This window comes from Rana temporaria, chromosome 4, assembly GCF_905171775.1.
Source record: "Rana temporaria chromosome 4, aRanTem1.1, whole genome shotgun sequence".
Classification (NCBI taxonomy): Eukaryota; Metazoa; Chordata; class Amphibia; order Anura; family Ranidae; genus Rana; species Rana temporaria.
In genome coordinates, this window is record NC_053492.1 from 42,505,307 (window position 1) to 42,528,633 (window position 23,327).

Here is a 23,327-nt window from a genome sequence, read left to right on the forward strand (position 1 = left end):
AAATTGCACTGCACAGACATCGCATGTGATTTGCACTGCAGTGCGCTGCGAATCACATGTGATCTCGCACAGCGCATCAGTATGAACCGACCCATACAGATAGTATGGCTGATATCGCACCGCATTTGGACCAAACTTGCACAGGACCCTTTAGTAGCGCTAAGTGGGTGCTATATATAAAATTAGCAACGCTATACCGTTAACGCCTGCACTGCCCCAGTGTGAAAGGGATCTTTAAGAGAGACTGACCACAGCATGCTTTTATTATGAATAGTTTAAAACATTGGCAGGCATGATACACAAAAAAAAAAAAAAAAACTATTGGCAGGCATGATACATAAAAATAAAACATTGGCAAGCATGATACACAAAAAAAAAGCAATGGCAGGCATGATACATAAAAAATAATGAAAAATTGGCAGGCATGATACATAAAAAAAAAGGAAAAAATTGGCAGGCATGATACATAAAAAAAAAGGAAAAAATTGGCAGGCATGATACATAAAAAAAAAAAAAAAAAAGCAGGCATGATACATAAAAATAATAATAAAAAAAAACAAAAAAAAACTTAATTGGCAGTCATGATACACAAAAAAAAAAAAAAAAACATTGGTAGGCAAGATGCATAAAAATTGAAAAAACACAATTGGCAGACTGGCAGGCAAGATACAAAAAAAAGGCTGGCATAGTGTCACTTACCTTTCTAGCAATCCAGGGTCCTTTCACAACATCATGCAGAGGCCAGAGCTCCTCCCCCTTCACGGTCACATGACCTGTCCTCCTGACCTCTTCATTTCCTTCTAATCTAAACAGAAGGCTGGCCGGACGGCTGCGGAGGCGACCGTGAAGCTAGGGTTGCCACCTGTACGGGATTCACCTGGACAGTTACGGGTTTTGAATCATGTGTCCGGGTCTCCTTCCGCCTTCTACCCGGACACATGATTCAAACTGTACTGTGGCTTAGCTGGTGGAGGAACACGAGTAGTTAATGTTGTTAGGGGAAAGTTCTTTTCCTTATACAGCAGTTCCGACAATCTGAGTCCCGATGTCCTCTTCTATACAGATATACTGAGTAATGTAATTGTCGGGATCAGCAGCACAAGGATTACTCTGCAGGGACTATTTGATGGTTTTCGGGCTCAGGCGGAGTAATCCTTGTGCTGAGGTTCTCGGCAATTACATTACTCGGTGTATCTGTTTAGAAGAGGACGTGGGGAGATTAGATTGTCGGAAATGAGAACTGCTGTATAAAGATAAGAACTTTCCCCTAATGACATTAACTACTCGTGTTCCTCCCCCAGCAGAGCAGATCACAGAGAACACAGTCTGGATCACCACAGGAGGTAAGCACTTCTTGAGCCCCCCCGGGAGTTAGGCCCCTTTCAGACGAACGGATAGAATGGTGCTTTTAGCTGCGGATTTTACCGCAATTAGAAGCACACAATGCTTTCCTATGACATCATTCACACACTACGGTTACCTGCGTTTTTTTTCCCCGCGGTTTTGTGCGGATAGAAAAAATAGAACTGGATGCGTCCAGCTGCGAAATTCCGCAGCTATCGGCACATAACCGCAGTGCACTGTGTCAGCTGCGTTTGGTATGAATCTTGAGGGGGAACTCCATGCCAAATGCAGGAGCATACCAGGCCCTTGGGTCTGCTATGGATTTTAAGGAGACACCCCCTGCGCCGAAAAACTGGCGTGGGGGGTCCCCCCAAAATCCATACCAGACCCGTATCTGAGCAGCAGCCCGGCCGGTCAGGAAAGGGGTGGGGACGAGCGAGCGGGTTCTCCTCAAGCCGACCCCCCAATCGAACGGCACCCAGCCAATAGAACTGGGGACCCAGTAAGTCACTGGAGTCCCGTTTTTACCTCCCAATGAGGTTCCGTGTAGTCTGCAATTTTGGCCAGGTGGGCCGCGCCGGCGGGGTCCATGGATGTGCGCACCCTGAAGGTGGATGCCGCACCTGGAACCGGGACCCCGCAAAGAAGTTTTAAGCACATGACACCTGTCACAGATATACCCTTCCCCAGCATGCCCTGCGAGGGAAAAACTCCTCTTATTGGCTGCTGGGGAAAACTTGCTCTGCCAGAACCCCTCTGGTGCCAACTGCTGGCCAGGGATGGTACCACATCCCTGGAGCACAGACTGACCCAGTGGACATTTCTGGAATGACAGAAGTCCAAACCCACCGAACCCACTTTATTGGTACATGACATCACAAAACATATGCATTCAGATTGGTTAGCTTGTATAATTTACTCCCATTTACACGCCCCCCTGTGACGTCTGTACTTGGCATCGTGACACATTCTCCTTGTAAGTCCATATAAGGTATGGGGCTCTCTTAGCACATGCAGCCCACGTGTAAGGGCCATTTGTACAGGGGTCCTTGGTCAGCTCTGCAAGGGTTTAACCATATATGGTATAAACAGTTCTTCTTGTCATGGAACACAAAGTTCATTCAGTGAAATGAGGACAGAAGGGGGGGGGGAGGTTGAACACATTTGGAGTATGAGGGGAAAATGGCATCTGCTCTCAACTTCAGTCCTTTGTCCTTCATTTCAAATGATAACTTTTAAAACGTAATATCTGACACAACCTCTTCAACCACTTAAGACCCAGACCTTTAGGCAGCTAAAGGACCCTGGCCAGGTTTTTTCGATTCGACACTGCGTCGCTTTAACAGACAATTGCGCGGTCGTGCGACGTGGCTCCCAAACAAAATTGGCGGCCTTTTTTTCCCACAAATAGAGCTTTCTTTTGGTGGTATTTGATCACCTCTGCGGTTTTTATTTTTTGCTCTATAAAGAAAAATAGAGCGAAAAATTTTGAAAAAAATCCAAAATTTTTTACTTTTTGCTATAATAAATATCCCCCAAAAATATATAAAAAAACTTTTTTTTTCCTCAGTTTAGGCCGATACGTATTCTTCTACCTATTTTTGGTAAAAAAAATCGCAATAAGCGTTTATCGGTTGGTTTGCGCAAAATTTATAGCGTTTACAAAATAGGGGATAGTTTTATTGCATTTTTATTAATTATTTTTTTTAATACTAATGGCGGCGATCAGCGATTTGTTTCGCATTTAAAATGCATTGTTTACTGTGAAAATTACAATTGTAGTTTGGGAGTTAACCACAACGGGGCGCTGAAGGGGTTAAGTATGACCTAATATGTGTTTCTAACTGTAGGGGGGTGTGGCTGTAGGTGTGACATCATTAATTGTGTATCCCTATAAAAGGGATCACACGATCGATGACGCCGCCACAGTGAAGAACGGGGAAGCTGTGTTTACACACAGCTCTCCCCGTTCTTCAGCTCCGGGGACCGATCGCGGGACTCCAGCGGCGATCGGGTTTGCGGGTCCCACGGTCCCGGTCACGGAGATTCGGTCGCGGGCTCGCGCCCGCGACCCACGGCTGGGCACTAGCACAGGACGTACCTGTACGTGCATGTGCCCATCCGTGCCATTCTGCTGACGTAAATGTGCAGGAGGCGGTCCTTAAGTGGTTAAGGAAAATAAACACTATTGTGATACATATTTTTCACACATGCATATATAGATAATGAATATGAAAATATAAAAGAATATAAAAATAAATCAAAAGAATATAAGAAGAGAAAACATTTTAGTGGTTTCAATAAAAGAATTAGCTTAACATAAAATAGCATAGAATAAAATATTCATTTTATTTCATATCCACCACAGTCATCTTATATGAGATGTTTTGTTGATTAAAGTATGTTTATTGTAAAATTTGTAACTACTAAATTTTGAATCCAAAGGCCTGCTGCTTGTTCTCTGGGGGTTTTAGGTAAAATTCATTTTTCATCATCTATGAATTTTATTTTTATTTTTTTAAATGCTTCAGCAACAAAAGGATTGGATACCTCATAGGTAGAAGTTGGGATGCTAGACTGATATGATACACTTCACCAATATGAAGAGCAAAGTAATTTCATTAAAATGACCTCTTTAGCCATCAACGCCCTTTTACAAGCCTAAACACTTATATATTTATTTATATATATATATATATATATATACATATATATATACATATATATATATTTATATATATCTATATATATATATCTATATATATATATATCTATATATATATATATATATATATATATATATATATATATATATATATATATATATATATATATATATATATACTGTACTCTTTCTGTGGTCCAATCCTTTTAGAATAGCACTTTAGGGACACTTACAATGATAAAATAAGAGCATAGCTGGGGTTAAACTAAAATATGGGTACACAGCATTAACAACCTCCTGTTTAAAACAGCAGGTGCATCAAAACCAAAGGTGTAGAAAGCTGTACAGCAGTGGTTCTCAACCCTCTAGTGCCGTGACCCCTTGATAAAATGTCCCAAGTTGTGGGGACCCCTAACAGTAGTTGGGATGAGTGGCAGTGCTGGGGAGAGTTCTGATCGGCCAATTTAATTGCTCTTGATCAAGATCATCTGAGAACTGTAGTGGGGACTTTTAATGGCAACTCTAATCACAGGTAGTGTTACTCACTGTGTCTCCAGCTTTGTGGTGTCTCGTAGCAGTGACACCTATGCCAAAATCGGGAGGTGGGGTCTCCTCCAGCCCCTCCCACTTCACATTCCTCACCAGTCAGCTGACCTCTAGTCACTAAATGGGCGGCTGTGAAGAGGCTGAATGGCAGCCACAGGCTCCAGGAACAGCCCAGCTGGGTGGCCGTGAAAAGGCTGGAAGGGTGGTGCGGGCTTCAGGAACATTCCAGGATTCAGTGACCCCTGGCAAATCATCATTTGACCCCCGAGGGGTCCCGACCCTAGGATGAGAACCACTGCTGTACAGGCTGTTAGAGTATTCAGCACTCTGTTATAAGATCCTGTACTCAGGGCCATCTTAATAGCATCATGGGCCCCTGGGCAAAGTAATGCACTGGGGCCCCAGCTTGACTCAATTTACACACCTACTTTCGAGAAAAAAAGCATAAATAGTTGATACAATTAAGCATATATTCATTAGTACCTGGGGAAAAAAGTGTGGGAACTCCCACCCAAGATCCACTCCCCCACCAAAAAAAAGGAGGAAGTGACGGAATACCCGCACATTACCTGATGAATCCATATACAGGAAGCGGCCAGTAACATACAGGATTACTAAGGTTCGCCTGCCCCTGACAGTGACTCGAGCTGGGCATCGCCGCTTAGTGAAGGATTGGCTCGGGCGGCTCGGCTGCTCTCGGCTGCTCTAGTCCTGCAAAGGGAACGTAGTTCCTGCTGTGAAAAAAGTGCAGGAACTCCGTTCCTACATGTTCCCGCAGGACTTGAGCCCTGATTAGTACTTTAAAAAAAAAAAAGGATTTTACAAAAGGAAAACATTCCATAAATCAAAGACTAGTCAACACAAAGAGGGGGGTGGGTATGCAGAAGGGAAAAGTGCAGGGGGTTAATGCAGAAGGGCACAGTACAGTGGGGGTCAGGACGGCACAATACTGTCATCGGGAGGGCGCAGTATAGGTTCTGGGACGCTTCCGGAGACACGACCATACCAGGACAGTTTAGTAAAAAGCATGACTGTCCCAGAAAATCTTGCACAATTGGCAAGTATGATGTAATGCAAGATTATTGTGGGGCCCCCATGTACCTGGGGCCCCTGGGCAGTGCCCAGGAGTGCCCTTGCATTAAAGGAGTTGTAAAGGAAACAACTTTTTTTGCTGAAATTACTGTTTACAGGGTATAGAGACATAAAAGTTAACCGATTCCTTTTAAAAATGATTAAAAATAGATAAAAATCAACCATATAATGTGCCTACAGTTTCAGTTTCGTTTTTGCATGCTGTTTCCTGCTTCTGTGATGTACAGAGACTCAGAGCCAATACAGGGCAGTGATGGTTTGTAAAACGAAAATGATTGGTGTTGAGGGGTTTTAGACACACAATAATCCTTGATTAGTGACCACAGAGAGAAGCTCCCATGACTTTTTTCATCAGGAAACAGACAACCAGGAAGTGTTCAGAACAGAGAAGGATTACAGCAACATTAGAGCAAAAACGAACAATGAGAACATGAAACCAGGACTGCAGTAAGGTAAAGGAAGCAATTTAGCTAAAAAAAAAATTCCTTTAGTGACCCTTCAAGATGGCCCTGCCAGTACTTGGTTGCCTGTGCACAGTGGTCTACAATAGGATTTTTAAAGCCCAAGTGAACAAAGTGGCATATAAATGACAATGGGTAGCAATATCAGGGTCTCTGTTATAAAAGAGCCTTTAAATGTCATTCATTGACGAGTTTACATCTAATTTAACCACTACAATACTGGGCATTTTTCTGCCCAGGCCAATTTTCAGCTATGCGGTCATGCAGCACTATACTCATATGAAATGTTTTGCATTTATTGAGACAGATAGAGCTTTTTTATGGAGGTATTAAAGGGGTTGTAAACACTTGTGTTTTTTCACCTTAATGCATCCTATGCTGACACTGACCGGCCCCCCAGCTCCCCCGTTTTACTCACCTCAACCCGTTTGTTCACTTGGCAGAGACGCGCTCTAGCTCTCTCTATGAGGTTCTCGGCTCTTGGTTGGATAGATTGTAGACATGTGCATTCGTTTTCGTCAGAATGCATTTTCGTCCAAATTTTGGGTATTTTCGTTACGGTTTTAACAAACGAAAACAAATGCGCAGAATCTGAAATTTGAAAGATCTGACATAAAAAAATGCTTTATTTTCGTTTTCGTTGCTACAATAGTTCGATATAGATAGGAGATTTGACATTTTGACGCTGACAATAGCAATCTGTGTCTATCGATTCTGTGGTCGAATGTGCCTAACCTTAACTCCTATTCCAAGATTATTCTACATAGAGAGGAAAGATTCAACATAGAGAGAAAAGATTCAACATTATAGAGACAGTGTTGGGGTAGACCATTCGACATGAACGACGAAGATTCGACGAAGCAGCGAAAAACATACAAACGTTGAATCTGTCATTGAAGGCTTATGGTGTCTGTCGAAAGTTCTAAGAAGATTCAACAAGCAGCTAAACTGTACGAATCGTACATTTCCGGTCAAATGATCGGCCCATAGGCTATAGAAGAATTTGAATGTTGGTTGACTAGTAATAATAATTTATAAATATAATTATTACTAGTCAATTATACAACATTAGAATTCTTCTATAGCTTGTAGGCGGAACATTCGACCGGAAATGTACGATTGCGGCGTTGTACAGTTTAGCTGCTCCGTCGAATCTTCTTAGAACATTTGACAGACACCATAAACCTTCAATGACAGATTCGACCTTAAAGCGGTGGTTCACCCTTAGAGGGCACTTTTTCCCCTTAGATTCCTGCTCGTTATTACTAGGGGAATCGGCTATTTATTTTAAAATATGTGCAGTACTTACCCGTTTACGAGACGCATCCTCTCCGTCGCTTCCGGGTATGGGCTTCGGGAATGGGCGTTCCTTCTTGATTGACAGGTTTCCGAGAGGCTTCCGACGGTCGCATCCATCGCGTCACGATTTTCCGAAAGAAGCCGAACGTCGGTGCGCAGGCGCAGTATAGAGCCGCACCGACGTTCGGCTTCTTTCGGCTACGAGTGACGCGATGGATGCGACCGTCGGAAGCCTCTCGGAAGAATGTCAATCAAGAAGGAACGCCCGCTCCCGAAGACCCATACCCGGAAGCGACGGAAGAAGATGCAGCTCGAAAACGGGTAAGTACTGCACATATTTTAATATAAATAGCCGATTCCCCTAGACCGAACGAGCAGGAAGCTAAGGGGAGATTTTTATTTTTTTTTTAAATGGGTGAACTCCCGCTTTAATTAATTCGGATTTTCGGATGAATGCATTTTTTAACTAAACGAGATGAATAAAAACGAATTTCGGGAGAAACAAAATAAATGTATTTTCCGGGGAAAACGAAATTCCGAAACAAAATACTCATAGCTAGATTCAGAAAGAGTTAAGCCGGCGTATCAGTAGATACGCTGTCGTAACTCTGAATCTAAGCCGTCGTATCTTTAAGTGTATTCTCAAAATGAGATACACTTAAATCTAGCTAAGATACGACGGCCTGCGCCGTCGTATCTTAGCTGTCTAGTTCCGCCGGCCGCTAGGGGTGTGAATGCTGATTTACGCCTAGAATGCGTAAATCAGCGAGATGCACCTATTCACGAACGTACGCTTGCCTGTCGCAGTAAAGATACGCCGTTTATGTAAGGCGTTTTCAGGCATAAAGTTAGTCCATCAAAAAGCTGGCCTAGCCAATGTTAAGTATGGACGTCGTTCCCGCGTCGAATTTTGAAAATTTTACGTCGTTTGCGTAAGTCGTCCGTGAATAGGGCTGGATGTAATTTACGTTCATGACGAAACCAATAAGTCCTTGCGGCGTACTTTGGAGCAATGCACACTGGGATATGTCCACGGACGGCGCATGCGCCGTTCGTTAAAAACGTAATTTACGTGGGGTCATGGTTTATTTACATAAAACACGCCCACCTCTTCACAATTTGAATTAGGCGCGCTTACGATGGCCTTTTTATGCTACGCCGCCGTAACTTAGGAGGCAAGTGCTTTGTGAATACAGCACTTGCCTCTCTGACTTACAGCGGCGTAGCGTAAATACTAGGGTTGTCCCGATACCACTTTTTTAGGACTGGGTACAAGTACCGATACTTTTTTTCAAGTACTCGCCGATACCGAATACCGATACTTTTTTTTAAATGTGTCCCCAAATGCAGCCATGTCCCCCCACATATGCAGCCATGTCCCCCCACAAATGCAGCCATGTCCCCCCACAAATGCAGCCATGTCCCCCCCATATGCAGCCATGCCCCCCCATATGCAGCCATGCCCCCCCATATGCAGACATGTCCCCCCATATGCAGCCATGTCCCCCCACATATGCAGCCATGTCCCCCCACAGATGCAGCCATGTCCCCCCCATATGCAGCCATGTCCCCCCATATGCAGCCATGTCCCCCACATATGCAGCCATGTCCCCCCCATATGCAGCCATGTCCCCCCATATGCAGCCATGTCCCCCCCATATCCAGCCATGTCCCCCCCATATGCAGCCATGTCCCCCCATATCCAGCTATGTCCCCCAATATGCAGCCATGTCTCCCCCCCATATCCAGCCATGTCTCCCCCCCATATCCAGCCATGTCCCCCCCATGCAGCCATGTCTCCCCCCATGCAGCCATGTCTCCCCCCATGCAGCCATGTCTCCCCCCATGCAGCCATGTCTCCCCCCCATATCCAGCCATGTCCTCCCCATGCAGCCATGTCTCCCCCCATGCAGCCATGTCTCACCCCATGCAGCCATGTCCCCCCCCCCATGCAGCCATGTCTCCCCCCCATATCCAGCCATGTCCCCCTTACCTGCATCCCGCCGAATCCCCGCTGCCGCCGGCAAATACTCGGAATCGGTCCGGATACCGATACTAGTATCGGTATCGGGACAACCCTAGTAAATACGATATGCTACGCCGGCTGAAACAAATGCCGCCCTACGTGAATCCAGCTATCAGTGTGCACATGTCTAATAGATTGATACCAGCGCAGCCATTGGCTCCCGCTGCTGTCAATCAAATCCAGGCACGGGCGAGGGGGCGGGGCCAAATCCGGCATACTGTGTCTATGCACGCAAATGCTGGACTCGGGAGCACGCCCGCAAGGTAACTTCCAGGGGGTTTACCGATGTGAGGAGGAGCTGCGAGCGCCGCCGGGGGACCCCAGAAGACAAGGTTCGGGCCACACTGTGCAAAACAAAATGCACAGTGGAGGTAAGTTTGTTATTTAAAAACAAAATTAAGGTTTACAATTACTTTAAATCACCACTGGGGTTTTTATTTTATTTTTTTATTTTTTGCTTCCTTTTTTTTTAGTTTTGATGCACCTAGAACATATTTAACTACTTGCCGACTGCCCACCGCCGTTATACGTCATCACTTTAAAGATGAATATCTCAGTAACGGCAGCAGCTGCTGCCACAATCGAGATATTCATCTCTTCAGTGGGCGGTCCGGTACACGATAACGGCGGTCTCCGTGGCGGATTCGCCGCGAGATCGCCGTTATCGGTGGCGGGAGAGGCCCCCCCCTACCGCCGCTCTCCCGCGCCCTCCGCCGCTTACCGTAGCCGTCGGTAGCGGCGGAGGGGATCGGGACCATTCGGCAGCTGAGCGGGGACGAGACTGAAGGAAAAATCTCCTTCGCCCGTCCCCCATAGCTCTGCTGGGTGGAAGTGACGTCAAAACGTCAGTCCCGCCCAGCCTCTTAAAGCAACATTTTTTTTTTTTTGTCATTTGAAAATTTAAAGCAACATTTTTTTGCATTTAAGCCCAAATATGAGATCTGAGGTCTTTTTGACCCCAGATCTCATATTTAAGAGGACCTGTCGTGCTTTTTTCTATTACAAGGGATGTTTACATTCCTTGTAATAGGAATAAAAGTGATAATTTGTTTTGATTTTTTTATTTCAGTGTTAAAAATTTTAAAATAAATAAAAATAAATGCGAAAACCCCCCAAAAATTTTTTAAAGCGCCCCGTCCCGACGAGCTCGCGCGTAGAAGCGAACGTATACGCGAGTAGCACCCGCATATGAAAACGGTATTCAAACCACACAAGTGAGGTATTGCCGCGATCGTTAGAGCGAGAGCATTAATTTTAACCCTAGGCCTACTCTAACTCAAAAAATGCAACCTGTAGAATTTTTTAAACGTCGCCTATCAAGATTTTTAAGGGTAAAAGTTTGACGCCATGCCACGAGCGGGCGCAATTTTTAAGCGTGACATGTTGGGTATCATTTTACTCGGCGTAACATTATCTTTCACAATATATAAAAAAATTGGGCCTAATTTATTGTTGTCTTATTTTTTAATTTAGAAAAGTAATTTTTTTCCAAAAAAAGTGCGCTTGTAAGACCGCTGCGCAAATACGGTGTGACAAAAAGTATTGCAATGACTGCCATTTTATTCTCTAGGGTGTTAGAAAAAAATATATATAATGTTTGGGGGTTTTAAGTAATTTTCTAGCAAAAAAAAATGTTTTAGTCTCGTAAACACTGACTCTGAAAAACAGGCCCGGGGCTAAAGTGGTTAAAGCTAAAGTTCAACAAAAGAAAAAGGTCCAGCTCCTGTAATTTAATGGATGTGCCTTTAAAAACAAACAAGTGGGCTGCAAGCTGTGGAAAAAATGCATCACTGTGAAAGTTTAAAAATACATTTTTTAGATGTGAAACCTGTAGACATTTCCCTGTTCTCAGCAACATCATCTTCTGCCTTGTTTCTACTCCGGTAGAGCGAGACCCAGGCTGTGACTTTCAGATGTTTCTTCCATAATATCCTATACGTAGTTATGAGAGTAGAAAAAGGTGCAAGTTCTGCAATTGATGGATAGTGGGAACTTAGCTAGTGAGCGACAGCCTTCAGATATTTCAGATGTTGTGTTTATCAAAGCCGGCACACGACATTTCTCATAGATGAGTGGGCAGGAAACCACGGGTCGGCTCCTCTACTAACTGACAGGTCAAAAAAGCAAAACATATCTTTGGTGTTATTTAGTAATGAGTACTAAAGACGTGTAACTTGGAATAACTGTTTTTTTTACTGCTTTTCTATGGATTTTCAGACTTCTAGAGATATGCACTCCATCTGAGGACCAAGGTAGGATCCCCTTTCTACTTTTCTGTAGTATATTTATAGTAGAACTCAACCTTTTAGCACATTTTTAAGATGTTTAATGCTACGCGTCAGTATAGAGTTCAGTAGGGATGTATATATCTAAGTGTTCTGCTATGTGCACAACAAGAAATGTTTAAATTTAGTTTGTCCTTAAAATCAGAAAAAGGATAATATGAGAATTGGAAATGTATAAAATACTGCCGACATCCTTAAACAAGTGAAATAGAGAGAGATATGCGACCAGTGCACGAGAGGTCGCCCACTTTTTAGGCAGAAAAATCTATGAAAAGTAGAAATATGTAAAAAATGTACAAAAGTGCCAACTTTATTAATGATAGAAAAATAGTAATAGATATATATGAATACAAAATTCACTTCAAAATACATCAATCAATCGTATACAAGGTGAATATATCAACCCAGGGCTCACAATCCACTGCCTAAGTCAAGTTGAGGTCAGACGGATAGATTTAAAATCATGTTGTCCTTTTTTTTTTCTTAAATTTTTTTTTTTTATATTATTTTATGCAATGTTTTACAGAAGACATTGGGGCTTTCACTTTAAGCTATGCTCATTAAGGAGCTTACAATCTGAAGAACATACCACAGTCATACAGATAAACATTGGAGACAGATTTGGGCAGAGGCTTATTAACCCACCATTATTTTAAAAGTACAAACATTAGACAAACAAGTCTACGGCCATTGCCCAAGCCAGAGAGTGACCATATGCCCACTTTTAAAATAATATACATTCTATGTATGTATATGCCGGCGTACTTCGTCTGTGGATCTGGCCCTTTGTGTTCACTTTCCAAGACAGCGGCTATTTTACTCAAGCTGCTATTTACACACAAAAGCGGATGACTTACCTTTAGTCATGCAAAGTTGCACCCAAACAAAATTAACATCCTTCTTTTACCACAAATAGAGCTTTCTTTTGGTGGTATTTGATCACCTCTGCGGTTTTTATTTTTTTGCGCTATAAACAAAAAAAGAGCGTAAATTTTATTTTTTGCTATAATAAATATCCCCCAAAAATATATAAAAAAAACGTAGTTTAGGCCGATATGTATTCTTTTACATATTTTTGGTAAAAAAATTGCAATAAGCATATATTGATTGGTTTGCGCAAAAGTTTTAGGGCCAGATTCTCGTACAGCGGCGTATCTATAGGCGGGCGTAACGTATCCGATTTACGTTACGCCTCCGCAACTTAGACGGGCAAGTGCAGTATTCTCAAAGCACTTGCTCCGTAAGTTGCGGCGGCGTAGCGTAAATCGGCCGGCGTAAGCCCGCCTAATTCAAATGTGGAACAGGGGGGCGTGTTTTATGTAAAATGACCATGACCCGACGTGATTGACGTTTTTCACGAACGGCGCATGCGCCGTCCGTGGACATATCCCAGTGTGCATTGCTCCAAATACGCCACAAGGACGTATTGGTTTTGACGTGAACTTAAATTACGTCCAGCCCCATTCACGGACGACTTACGCAAACAATGTAAAATATTCAAAATTCGACGCAGGAACGACATCCATACTTAACATTGGTACGCCGCATGTACGCCACCATATAGCAGGGGTAACTTTACGCCGGGAAAAGCCTAACGTGTACTGTGTCGGCCGGGCGTACGCTCGTGAATTCGCGTATCTAGCTGATTTACATATTTCTAGGTGTAAATCAGCGTACACGCCCCTAGCGGCCAGCGTAAATATGCAGTTACGATCCGACAGTGTAAGAGACTTACGCCGGTCAGATCTAATAGAAATCTGAGCGTAACTGATTCTAAGGATCAGGTGCATAGATACGATGGCACAACTCAGAGATACGACGGCGTATCTGGAGATACGTCGTCGTATCTCCTTTGTGAATCTGGGCCATAGTGTCTACAAAATAGGGGATAATTTATGGTATTTTTATTATTATAATTTTTTTATTAGTAATGGCGGCGATCAGCAATTTTTATTGTGAATGCGACATTATGGTGGACACATCGGACACTTTTGGCACTATTTTGGGACCATTGTCATTTATACAGTGATCAGTGCTAAAAAAAATACACTGATTACTGTGTAAATGACACTGGCAGGGAAGGGGTTAAACACAAGGGGGCAAGGAAAGGGTTAAGTGTGTCCTAGGGAGTGATTCTAACATTTAGGGGGAGGAGCTACCAGTGACACGTCAGCGATCACTGTTCCGGATCACGGGGAACAGTAGATCAGTGACCCGTCACTAGGCAGAACAGGGGAATGCCTTGTTTACAAAGGGACATCCCCTCCTCCCGCCGCCATCCGGTGGTTCTCCTGGCTCTCCTGTGTCATCGGGGGCCCAGAGAACGAATCGGCCAGCGCCGGATGAGGACCATAGAGATTTCTGGTGACCAGATGGTCACCAGTCATCTCTATGACCGTCCGAGGCACGGGCGCGATGTTATGACGTCACGCCCGGGTACCCGGAAGTAAACAAAGCCGATATCGAGGCTGTCAGCATGAGATCGTGAATTTTTTTACGATCTCATGCTTTCCAGCCTGGAGGAGAGATGTGGGGTCTTATTGACCCTGCCTCTCTCCATAAAGAGAACCTGTCACACACTATTACTATTCCAAGGGATGTCTACGCCACGTGCGTTAGAGCGCGTGCAACAATTATAGCACTAGACCTCCTCTGTAACTCTAAACTCCTAACCTGTAAAAAAAAATTACGCGTCGCCTATGGAGATTTTTAAGTACAGAAGTTTGGCGCCATTCCATGAGTGTGCACAATTTTAAAGCGTGACAACTTAGGTATCTATTTGCTTAGCGTAACATCATCTTTCACATTATACAACAAAATTGGGCTAACTTTACTGTTTGTTATTTTTTAATTCATGAAACCATTTTTTCCCAAAAAATGGCATCTGAAAAATGATTGCGCAAATACCGTGCGAGATAAAAAGTTGCAATGACCACCACTTTATTCCCTAGGGTGTCTGCTAAAAAAATTATATATATATATATATAGGGCTAGATTCACAAAGACTTACGACGGCGTATCAGTAGATACGCCGTCGTAAGTCCGAAAGCGGCGCCGTCGTATCTATAAGCGTATTCTCAATCTGAGATACGCTTATCTGTTGCTAAGATACGACTGGCGTAAGTCTCCTACGCCGTTGTATCTTAGCTGCATATTTACGCTGGCCGCTAGGGGCGTGTACGTCGATTTACGCCGAGAATATGCAAATGATCAAGATACGCCTATTCACGAACATACGCACGCCCGTCGCATTTAAGATACGCTGTTTAGGTAAGGCTTTTTCAGGCGTAAAGATAAACCACAAAAAAGATGGCGCAGCCAATGTTAAGTATGGACGTCGGGACAGCCGTCGAATTTTACGTCGTTTGCGTAAGCCGATTCAGAATGGGGATGGGCGTAGCAAGGAGTATTTGCGACGTGATACTGAGCATGTGCGCGCATGCGCCATACGATCGGCGCTTCATTTTCATGTATGGTAATAAATCGTGAATTCATTACCATACAACACGCTAATTTTGAATTAGGCGGGGTTACGCCCGGCCATTTGCGCTACGCCGACGTAACTTAGGAGGCAAGTGCTTTGTGAATACAGTACTTGCCTCACTATCTTACGTCGGCGTAGTGCAAAGGGGATGCGCTACGCCGATCTAAAGAAGCGCCGCCGTACCTTAATCTAGCTGATAATATTTGGGGGTTCTGAGTAATTGTCTAGCAAAAAAAATATGAATTTTTCCATGAAGGAGATAAGGGAAGTGGTTAATGACTTTCAGAGGAACATATAAATGAGATAACGGGTGTTTTGTATGTGGCCCCCTCCTATCTAGGTTGCAAACAGTTGATGCAAATTAAGTTTTCGGCTCCCCTTGTAGCAGAGGAGCAGTGATTAACTGCTTTTGGCTTATCTGGGTTCTGCTGGTTGCAGGCTCTACTGCTTTCCCCTGGATTCTAGTAGGTTCCAAAATGTAGTGGGTGGAGGAGGCAGATCCTCACCAGCGTATTCATGGAGCCTCAGCCAATCCCTGGCAGGAAGAATAGCCAATAGGGTGGGTAAGGTAGGTATAAATAGGCTGGGGCTTGGAACAGCAGGGTGCTTGTTGCTATGGGAGAAGACCCATCTTGAGAGCTGTGGCCCACTGGGCTAATAGCTGAAGCTTAGAAGAAACCTGTGTACTAGCTCCAGCTAGGGGCAGGGTCGGGACAAGGGGTGGGTGAGAGGGGAAGCTGCCCTGGGTGCAATGGTTTACTGTAGGGATGGGGGCACCTTTCTTTTGTTACAAGGCTGACAGGAGTAGTGACATCAGCAGTGATTTTGACAAGCAAGTGACTGCTGGGCGAAGGATCCCCGAAGCTTGCACATCATGGATGGGAGGGCAGTTTTCATCTTTCCCCTGGGCGCTGGATGAGCTTCTCCCAGCACTGGCTAGGGGAACCATGTCTAGAGTTCCTGAAGAGTAGTGCAGGAAGTCCGCAGAGGATCTAACCTGGAGGCATCCAGTACAGAAGCAGCTGGCTGGTACTAATAAAGTATTGAGGTACACAGGGCACAGGGCGTACTAGACTAAAAGATTACAGAAACTGTCCTTGCTACCTTTTGGGAGAGCTTACTCCAGTTTACTGACTCAGTCCCAGATTCTTGTACACTGGGCGTATCTCTGCGGGGGCGTAACGTATCCGATTTACGTTACGCCGCCGCAAGTTTTTCAGGCAAGTGCTTTATTCACAAAGCACTTGCCTGTAAAGTTGCGGCGGCGTAGCGTAAATCACCCGGCGGAATTCAAATTCAGCGGGTAGGGGGCGTGTATCATTTAAATGAAGCGCGTCCCCGCGCCAAATGAACTGCGCATGCGCCGTTCGTAAAATATCCCAGTGTGCATTGCTCCAAATGACGTCGCAAGGTCGTCATTGGTTTCGACGTGAACGTAAATGACGTCCAGCCCCATTCACGGACAACTTACGCAAACGACGTAACTTTTTAAATTTTCGACGCGGGAACAATGCCATACTTAACATTGGCTGCGCCACCATATAGCAAGGGCAACTTTACGGCGGGAAAAGCCTAACGTAAACGTTGTAACTTTACTGCGTCAGCCGCTCGTACGTTTGGGAATTCGCGTATCTAGCTAATTTGCATACTCGACGCGGAATTCGACGGAAGCGCTACCTGGCGGTCAAAAAAATGCAGTTATGATCCGACGGCGTAAGAGACTTACGCCTGTCGGATCTAATGGATATCTATGCGTATAGATACGTCGGCGCAACTCAGAGATACGACGGCGTATCTGGAGATACGCCGTCGTATCTCTTCTGAGAATCTGGGCCATAGTTTTTACCTTTACAATAGGGTCCCCTGAGTTGTGGTTCACTAAACACTGAATTCAAGAGGGTGGTTGCGCCCTGAAGAGACAGTACAGTTAGAGGTGTCCTCTATTATTTAATTCTGCTAGTTTGGAGTATCCCAAGGCTTACCTGCACCCTACCCAAGCATACCTCCCAACATTTCGAGATGGGAATGAGGGACACCTACTAGCAAACATATGTAGGCATAGGACACGCCCCCTGCCACACCCCCTTAAAGGAGAATTAACACACAAAAAAGATTAATTAAAGCCACAGGGGCTTTTTTTTACTACTACTATTTCTTTATATTGGCTTTTAAAATTTACAAATGCAGCGATTTAGAATTTGGATGAAAGGTTTAGCACTGGGAAACACGTTTTGAAAGATACAAATTTTATAAACAACCATATAGATCAGACCAAAATGAGGGACAAATGAGGAGGAAAGAGGGACAGAGGGACATTGCTCCAAGTCAGGGACAGTCCCTTGAAATCAGGGACAGTTGGGAGCTATGCCAAAGTCTAACCAATAAATAAACTACAAAAAGACATGCCAGGTGTGGTTTCTGAGTTGAGAGACTATGAACTGCTGTGTACCTGTCTGCCAAGTTCCTCACATGGAATGGAACCTGGGATAACTCAGTCTGGGGTCTGTGCTACGTGTAGAAATATTTCTGCCATTGTTTATAATGAGATTTTAATGGGATTGTAGAGATGCTTCATAATGTTATGCTGTGTTCTCTAAGGATGGGTCTGGGTTCTAGCAAGAAGATTTGGAAGAGAGAGGAACAATATGAAGTGAGAGGACCCAGTCATAGTAACCTTTACAAAACTTCTCATCCACCAACCGTAAGTCTCCACCACTGTTACTGATGTGTATGTCTCTATTTTTATTATTTGAAAGTCATATACAGTATCTCACAAAAGTGAGTACACCCCTTACAGTTTTGTAAATATTGTATTATATCTTTTCATGTGACAACACTGTGACAATTTCCAAACTGGGCCCAAAGTGTCAATATTTTGTGTGATCACCATTATTTTCCAGCACTGCCTTAACCGTCTTCGACATGGAGGTCACCAGAGCTTCACAGGTTGCCACTGGAGTCCTCTTCCACTCCTCCATGATGATATCATGGAGCTTGTGAATGTTAGAGACCTTGTGTTCCTCCACCTTCTGTTTGAGGATGCCCCACAGATGCTCAATAGTGTTCAGGTCTGGAGACATCTTAGGTCAGTCCATCTTCTTTACCCTCAGCTTCTTTAGCAAGGCAGTGGTCGCCTTGGAGGTGTGTTTGGGGTCATTATCATATTGGAATACTGCCCTGTGGCCCAGTCTCCGAAGGGAGGGGATCCTGCTCTGCTTCAGTATGTCACAGTACATGTTGGCATTCATGGTTCCTTCAATGAAGTGTAGCTCCACAGTTCCGGCAGCGCTCATGTATCCCCAGACCATGACACTCCCACCACCATGCTTGACTGTAGGCAAGACACACTTGTCTTTGTACTCCTCATCTGGTTGCCCCCACACATGCTTGACACCATCACAACCAAATAAGTTTATCTTGGTCTCCTCAGACCACAGGACAGTAATCCATGTCCTTAGTCTGCTTGTCTTCAGCAAACTGTTTGCGGGCTTTCTTGTGCATCATCTGGGATGACAGCCATTCAGACCAATTTGATGCAGTGTGCAGCGTATGGTCTCAGTACTGACAGGCTGACCCCCCCAGCCCTTCAACCTCTGTATCAATGCTGGCAGCACTCATACGTCTATTTCCCAAAGACAACCTCTGGATATGACGCTGAACACGTGCACTCAACTCCTTTGGTCGACCATGGCGAGGCCTGTCCTGTTTAACCACTGTATGGTCTTGGCCACCGTGCTGCAGCTCAGTTTCAGGGTCTTGGCAATCTTCTTATAGCCTAGGCCATCTTTATGTAGAGCAATAGTTATTTTTTTCAGATCCTCAGAGAGTTCAGCGAGTTATTTTTCCACTTATCATGAAGAGGTCCTGCGTGGCTCCAAAATGTTGCTTTTATTTGTATGTGATTAAAGTTTGATTGAAGTTTTGGACCCAATTTTGGAGATCCTGGTGTGCTGGTGACACTTCCTTCTCATGATTACAGTCGGTTGCAGCCGTTGGTCAATTCAGCATCCAATCTAAGATACAGCCGTTTGTGCAAGAACGTGTGCGTTGGGAGTATTGCATTGGATCTCCCAATGATTGGTGCAGCGGGAAGACACATAAATGCACCTGGAGGCCATGAGTCACTTTTAAGAGTCTAGGCCGACAGCTGACAATCCTGGGAGACCCCTTTAGCACACATCAGACGAGTGACAGCCTCATCTGTACATCTTGCCCAATGATATGGAAGAAAGTGAAGCTACAGCACTACTGTTTCCCAATGAGACTGTGTAGAAGGGGGTGTGGCAATTTCCCTCACTCAGGTCTCAGATTACACTCAGCTCTCTTCTATATGCTCTTCAGGGTGTGACATCATATCCCTACCCCCTGCTTTCTGGAGTTCAGAAATGCTGTGTGGCTACTGATAAACAGGTACAATTTATGTAAGAGGATGTTTCATCTCTGTATATCACCTGAGGCCAGTCACTTCACATCACAAACAAATACATTTATCGTTTTTAAGGACAAACAAGACTTTCTTTTGGTGATATTCTCTTGCAGTTGACAGACTTTAGACAAAAAGAATGTAAGAAAACCAAAAACACTTTTCTACTTTGACCAGTTTTATTTAAAAATAGCTACAGTAGATAAAATTGAAAACATGTATATTTATTCATTTTTCCCATTTACTATAACGCTGAAATTATGATTCTGACACAAAGCATTGCAATGTTACTTATAACTAAAATAAAGGCTTTTCCATCATTTTTTTTTCAATTTTGCACCTTTTTTTCAATGCGCCACAAAAAAAACATGAACTAAGGCAAAATTGTTTAGAGATATACATGGTTAAATATAGGAATAAAAAATAGGAAAATAACAGCCTAGAGGTGAAGAAGGGGTTAATAAGAACTGATTATGTTAAACTAATGCTGCGTACACACGGTCGTTTTTCGGCATGAAAAAAAAACGTTGTTTTTTAGCATGTCCAAAAAACGACGTTTTTCCAACTTCATCATTAAAAACGATGTTGCCCACACACCATCGTTTTTGAAAAATGATGAACAAAGCGCGGTGACGTACAACACGTACGATGGCACTCTGAAGGGGAAGTTCTCTTCGCCTTTGGGCTGCTTTTAGCTGATTCTGTGTTAGTAAAAGACAATTTGCGCTTTTTTGTCTGTTACAGCGTGATGAATGTGCTTACTCCATTATGAATGGTAGTTTTACCAGAACGAGCGCTCCCGTCTCATAACTTGCTTCTGAGCATGCGCGGGTTTAAAACGTCGTTTTAGCCTACACACGATAATTTTTTACAATCCGAAAAACGACATTTTAAAAAACGATGTTAAAAAATGCAGCATGTTCAAATTTTTTTTTTTTACGTTTTTCAGACGCCGAAAAACGATGTGAAGCCCACAAACGATGATTTTAAATGACGTTTTTAAAAACGTCGTTTTTTGTCATGCCGAAAAAACGACCGTGTGTACGCGGCATAAGGGTTAATAAGTATAATAAATATTATTATTTTTTATTTTATTTTATTTTTTTATTGCATTTCAAGACTAAACATCCCTATGTGATGAAAACATTTATTTATTGATTAAACCATTTCTTTCTTTAAGTGAGTGATGTTATTGTTATGTGTATGGCCCGCATTATACTGAAGAGTGTACTACAAATTGAGTAATATCTCTGTAGGCAACTGAATATTATTCATTCATAATTATTGTGATTCAACACTCAAAAAATACAGGCCCAGATTCTCGTAGGAGATACGACGGCGTATCTCCAGATACGCCATCGTATCTCTGAGTCTGAGCCGTCGTATCTTGGCACCTGATTCAAATAATCAGATACGCCAGAATTTGTATAAGATACGACCAGCGTAAGTCTCCTACGCCGTCGTATCTTAATTGCATATTTACGCTGGCCGCTAGGGGCGTGTACGCTGATTTACGCCTAGAAATATGTAAATCAGCTAGATACGCCAATTCACGAACGTACGCCCGGCCGACGCAGTACAGATACGCCGTTTACGTTAGGCTTTTCCCGGCGTAAAGTTACCCCTGCTATATGAGGCATAGGTGAGGCGTAGCAATGTTAAGTATGGACGTCGGAATTTTTCAAGTTTTACGTCGTTTGCGTAAGTCGTTCGCAAATAGGGCTGTGCGTCATTTACGTTCCCATCGAAAGCATTGGCTTCTTGCGGGTTAATTTGGAGCATGCGCACTGGGATACTTTCACGGACGGCGCATGCGCCGTTCGTAAAAAGCGTCATTTACGTGGAGTCACATTAAATTTACATAACACACGCCCACATCTTCCACATTTGAATTAGGCGGGCTTACGCCGGCCTATTTACGCTACGCCGCCGCAACTTTGGTTTGAGAATACTGCACTTGCCTGACAAAGTTGCGGAGGCGTAACGTAAATAGGATACGTTACGCCTGCACAAAGATGCGCGCTTCTACGTGAATCCGGGCCTCAGTGCTCACAGCACAATTCAATTAAATGCATAACTCTCCCACTATTTGTAAATAAATCAATAAAATAAAATATATATCAAACCAATTAATAAAAAAAATATGTATTGATTTGATGTGTACTTTTTTTTTTGTGTGTGTATTTACATCTAGTGAGGGGGTTTAAAAATGTAACTGAATCTTGCTGTGAGTGCTCTATTTTTAGGGTGTTATATGTAGAAGTCCCAATCGGGTACACAGCTGCTTGTTTGGGTGAAGGGATTGTAGATTAGGAAGTGCAGAACCCTGAATTATTGCGATTTTGCACTTGATTTAAATTTAATCAATTGATATATTTTGCGTCTGAATTGCACTTGTCATTTCGGCTACAGATTCCAACCTCCCGACCACATAATTTTGCCCTCCTAAACAGGAAGTCAAATCAAGGTGAGACCTCTGAGTTTTTGTTTGAATGAACATATTAATGCAAAATTTTTGTTTAATCTAAAAAGTGCTGAATATATACGGTACATCATGCTGCCTGAAAGGTACAATGATGTCCCTGTTTGTCATATAAATGGCTGTGCCGACACTCACTGCACAGACGCGGTACCAGGGCCGGCCTTAGGGGTTCAGGCGCCCTGTGCAAGCTAATCCTGTGGTGCCCCCCCATCTTCAGCCCTTGCCCCCTGGTCACCTAAACATACACAAAGAGGATGTAGCCTACTCGTTCAGTGTAGCTCCCCCCCCCCGTTCATTGCAGCCCCCCCTTCAGTACCTCAGATCAGCGCGGCGACACATGCACATCAGGTCCCCTCCCCCTGTTTACACATAAACAGAGAGGAGGGGGAGGAGGCTTCACTCGGCTGTGCCTGTATGACATCCGGGATCGTACAGAGAGGCAGCCCGTGGCCCCAAGAGGAGGGGATGGTAGGTGCAGCGGTGTCACCCTGGACCACCCCCCGCGCACCACCTAACCCTCGCCACTGTAGCTAGCTCGCCTCGCCCTGCCTGTGCCAGTGTGCCGCTGCCTAGGCCTGCGGCACTGCCACCGCAGTTGTAATACAATCGCAGAGGGGAGTGCCGGTCTGACACCCCCCCCAGTGTGTGGTACCCGGGGGCAGCTGGCCCCCCCTTAGTACGCCTCTGGATGGCCGCACGGCGCCCCTGTTGCCCATGGCGCCCTGTGCGACCGCACAGCTCGCACACCCCAAAGGCCAGCCCAGGTACACCAATGTCACAGGAAATAACATGCATGAAGCAAGATTTTAAGACCCCACAGTAAAATTTTTTGCTCCATTCGCAGTTTTTCTTGATGGCTATTGTCTTGTTGTATAGAATGTGATGGAAAATTCTAAATTGTTGAGTTATGAGAGAAGGAGGTTAGGGGAAATGTTTCAATGGGGACACCTGTTCTTGTGACAACTGTCTAAGAGGGGAAACCCCCTCACCTTGGAGAGATTTCCTTTCACTTCCTGTGACGTAAAAAGAAATCTCCCACATAGAACGCTGAGAGGAAATAATTGACAGGGGGTTTAACCCTTCCTTACTGTAAAAAAATAATAAAAAAAATTGCTTTAGATATACTTTGAATTATACTGTTGGAAAATATGATATAACCTTTGAAAATAAACCATTATGAAACATGAGCAACATGATTCTGCTTATGATGAATAGCTGCA

General features: G+C 44.0%; 1 protein-coding gene across 2 annotated transcripts in view; it reads left to right on the forward strand.

Moving 5' to 3' along the window:
* The first annotated feature begins 11,329 nt into the window (after nucleotides 1–11,329).
* Nucleotides 11,330–23,327, forward strand: part of LOC120936179 (tyrosine-protein kinase Blk-like) — a 161,500-nt gene continuing 149,502 nt past the window's right edge. The window contains exons 1-4 of one of the 2 annotated variants that reach the window (XM_040348337.1): nucleotides 11,330–11,547; nucleotides 11,651–11,685; nucleotides 17,801–17,903; nucleotides 22,038–22,092. In XM_040348337.1, the coding sequence (XP_040204271.1) occupies nucleotides 17,802–17,903; nucleotides 22,038–22,092 (157 nt within the window). In that variant the 5' untranslated portion in view covers nucleotides 11,330–11,547; nucleotides 11,651–11,685; nucleotide 17,801. The other variant, XM_040348338.1, reaches the window with a different exon arrangement.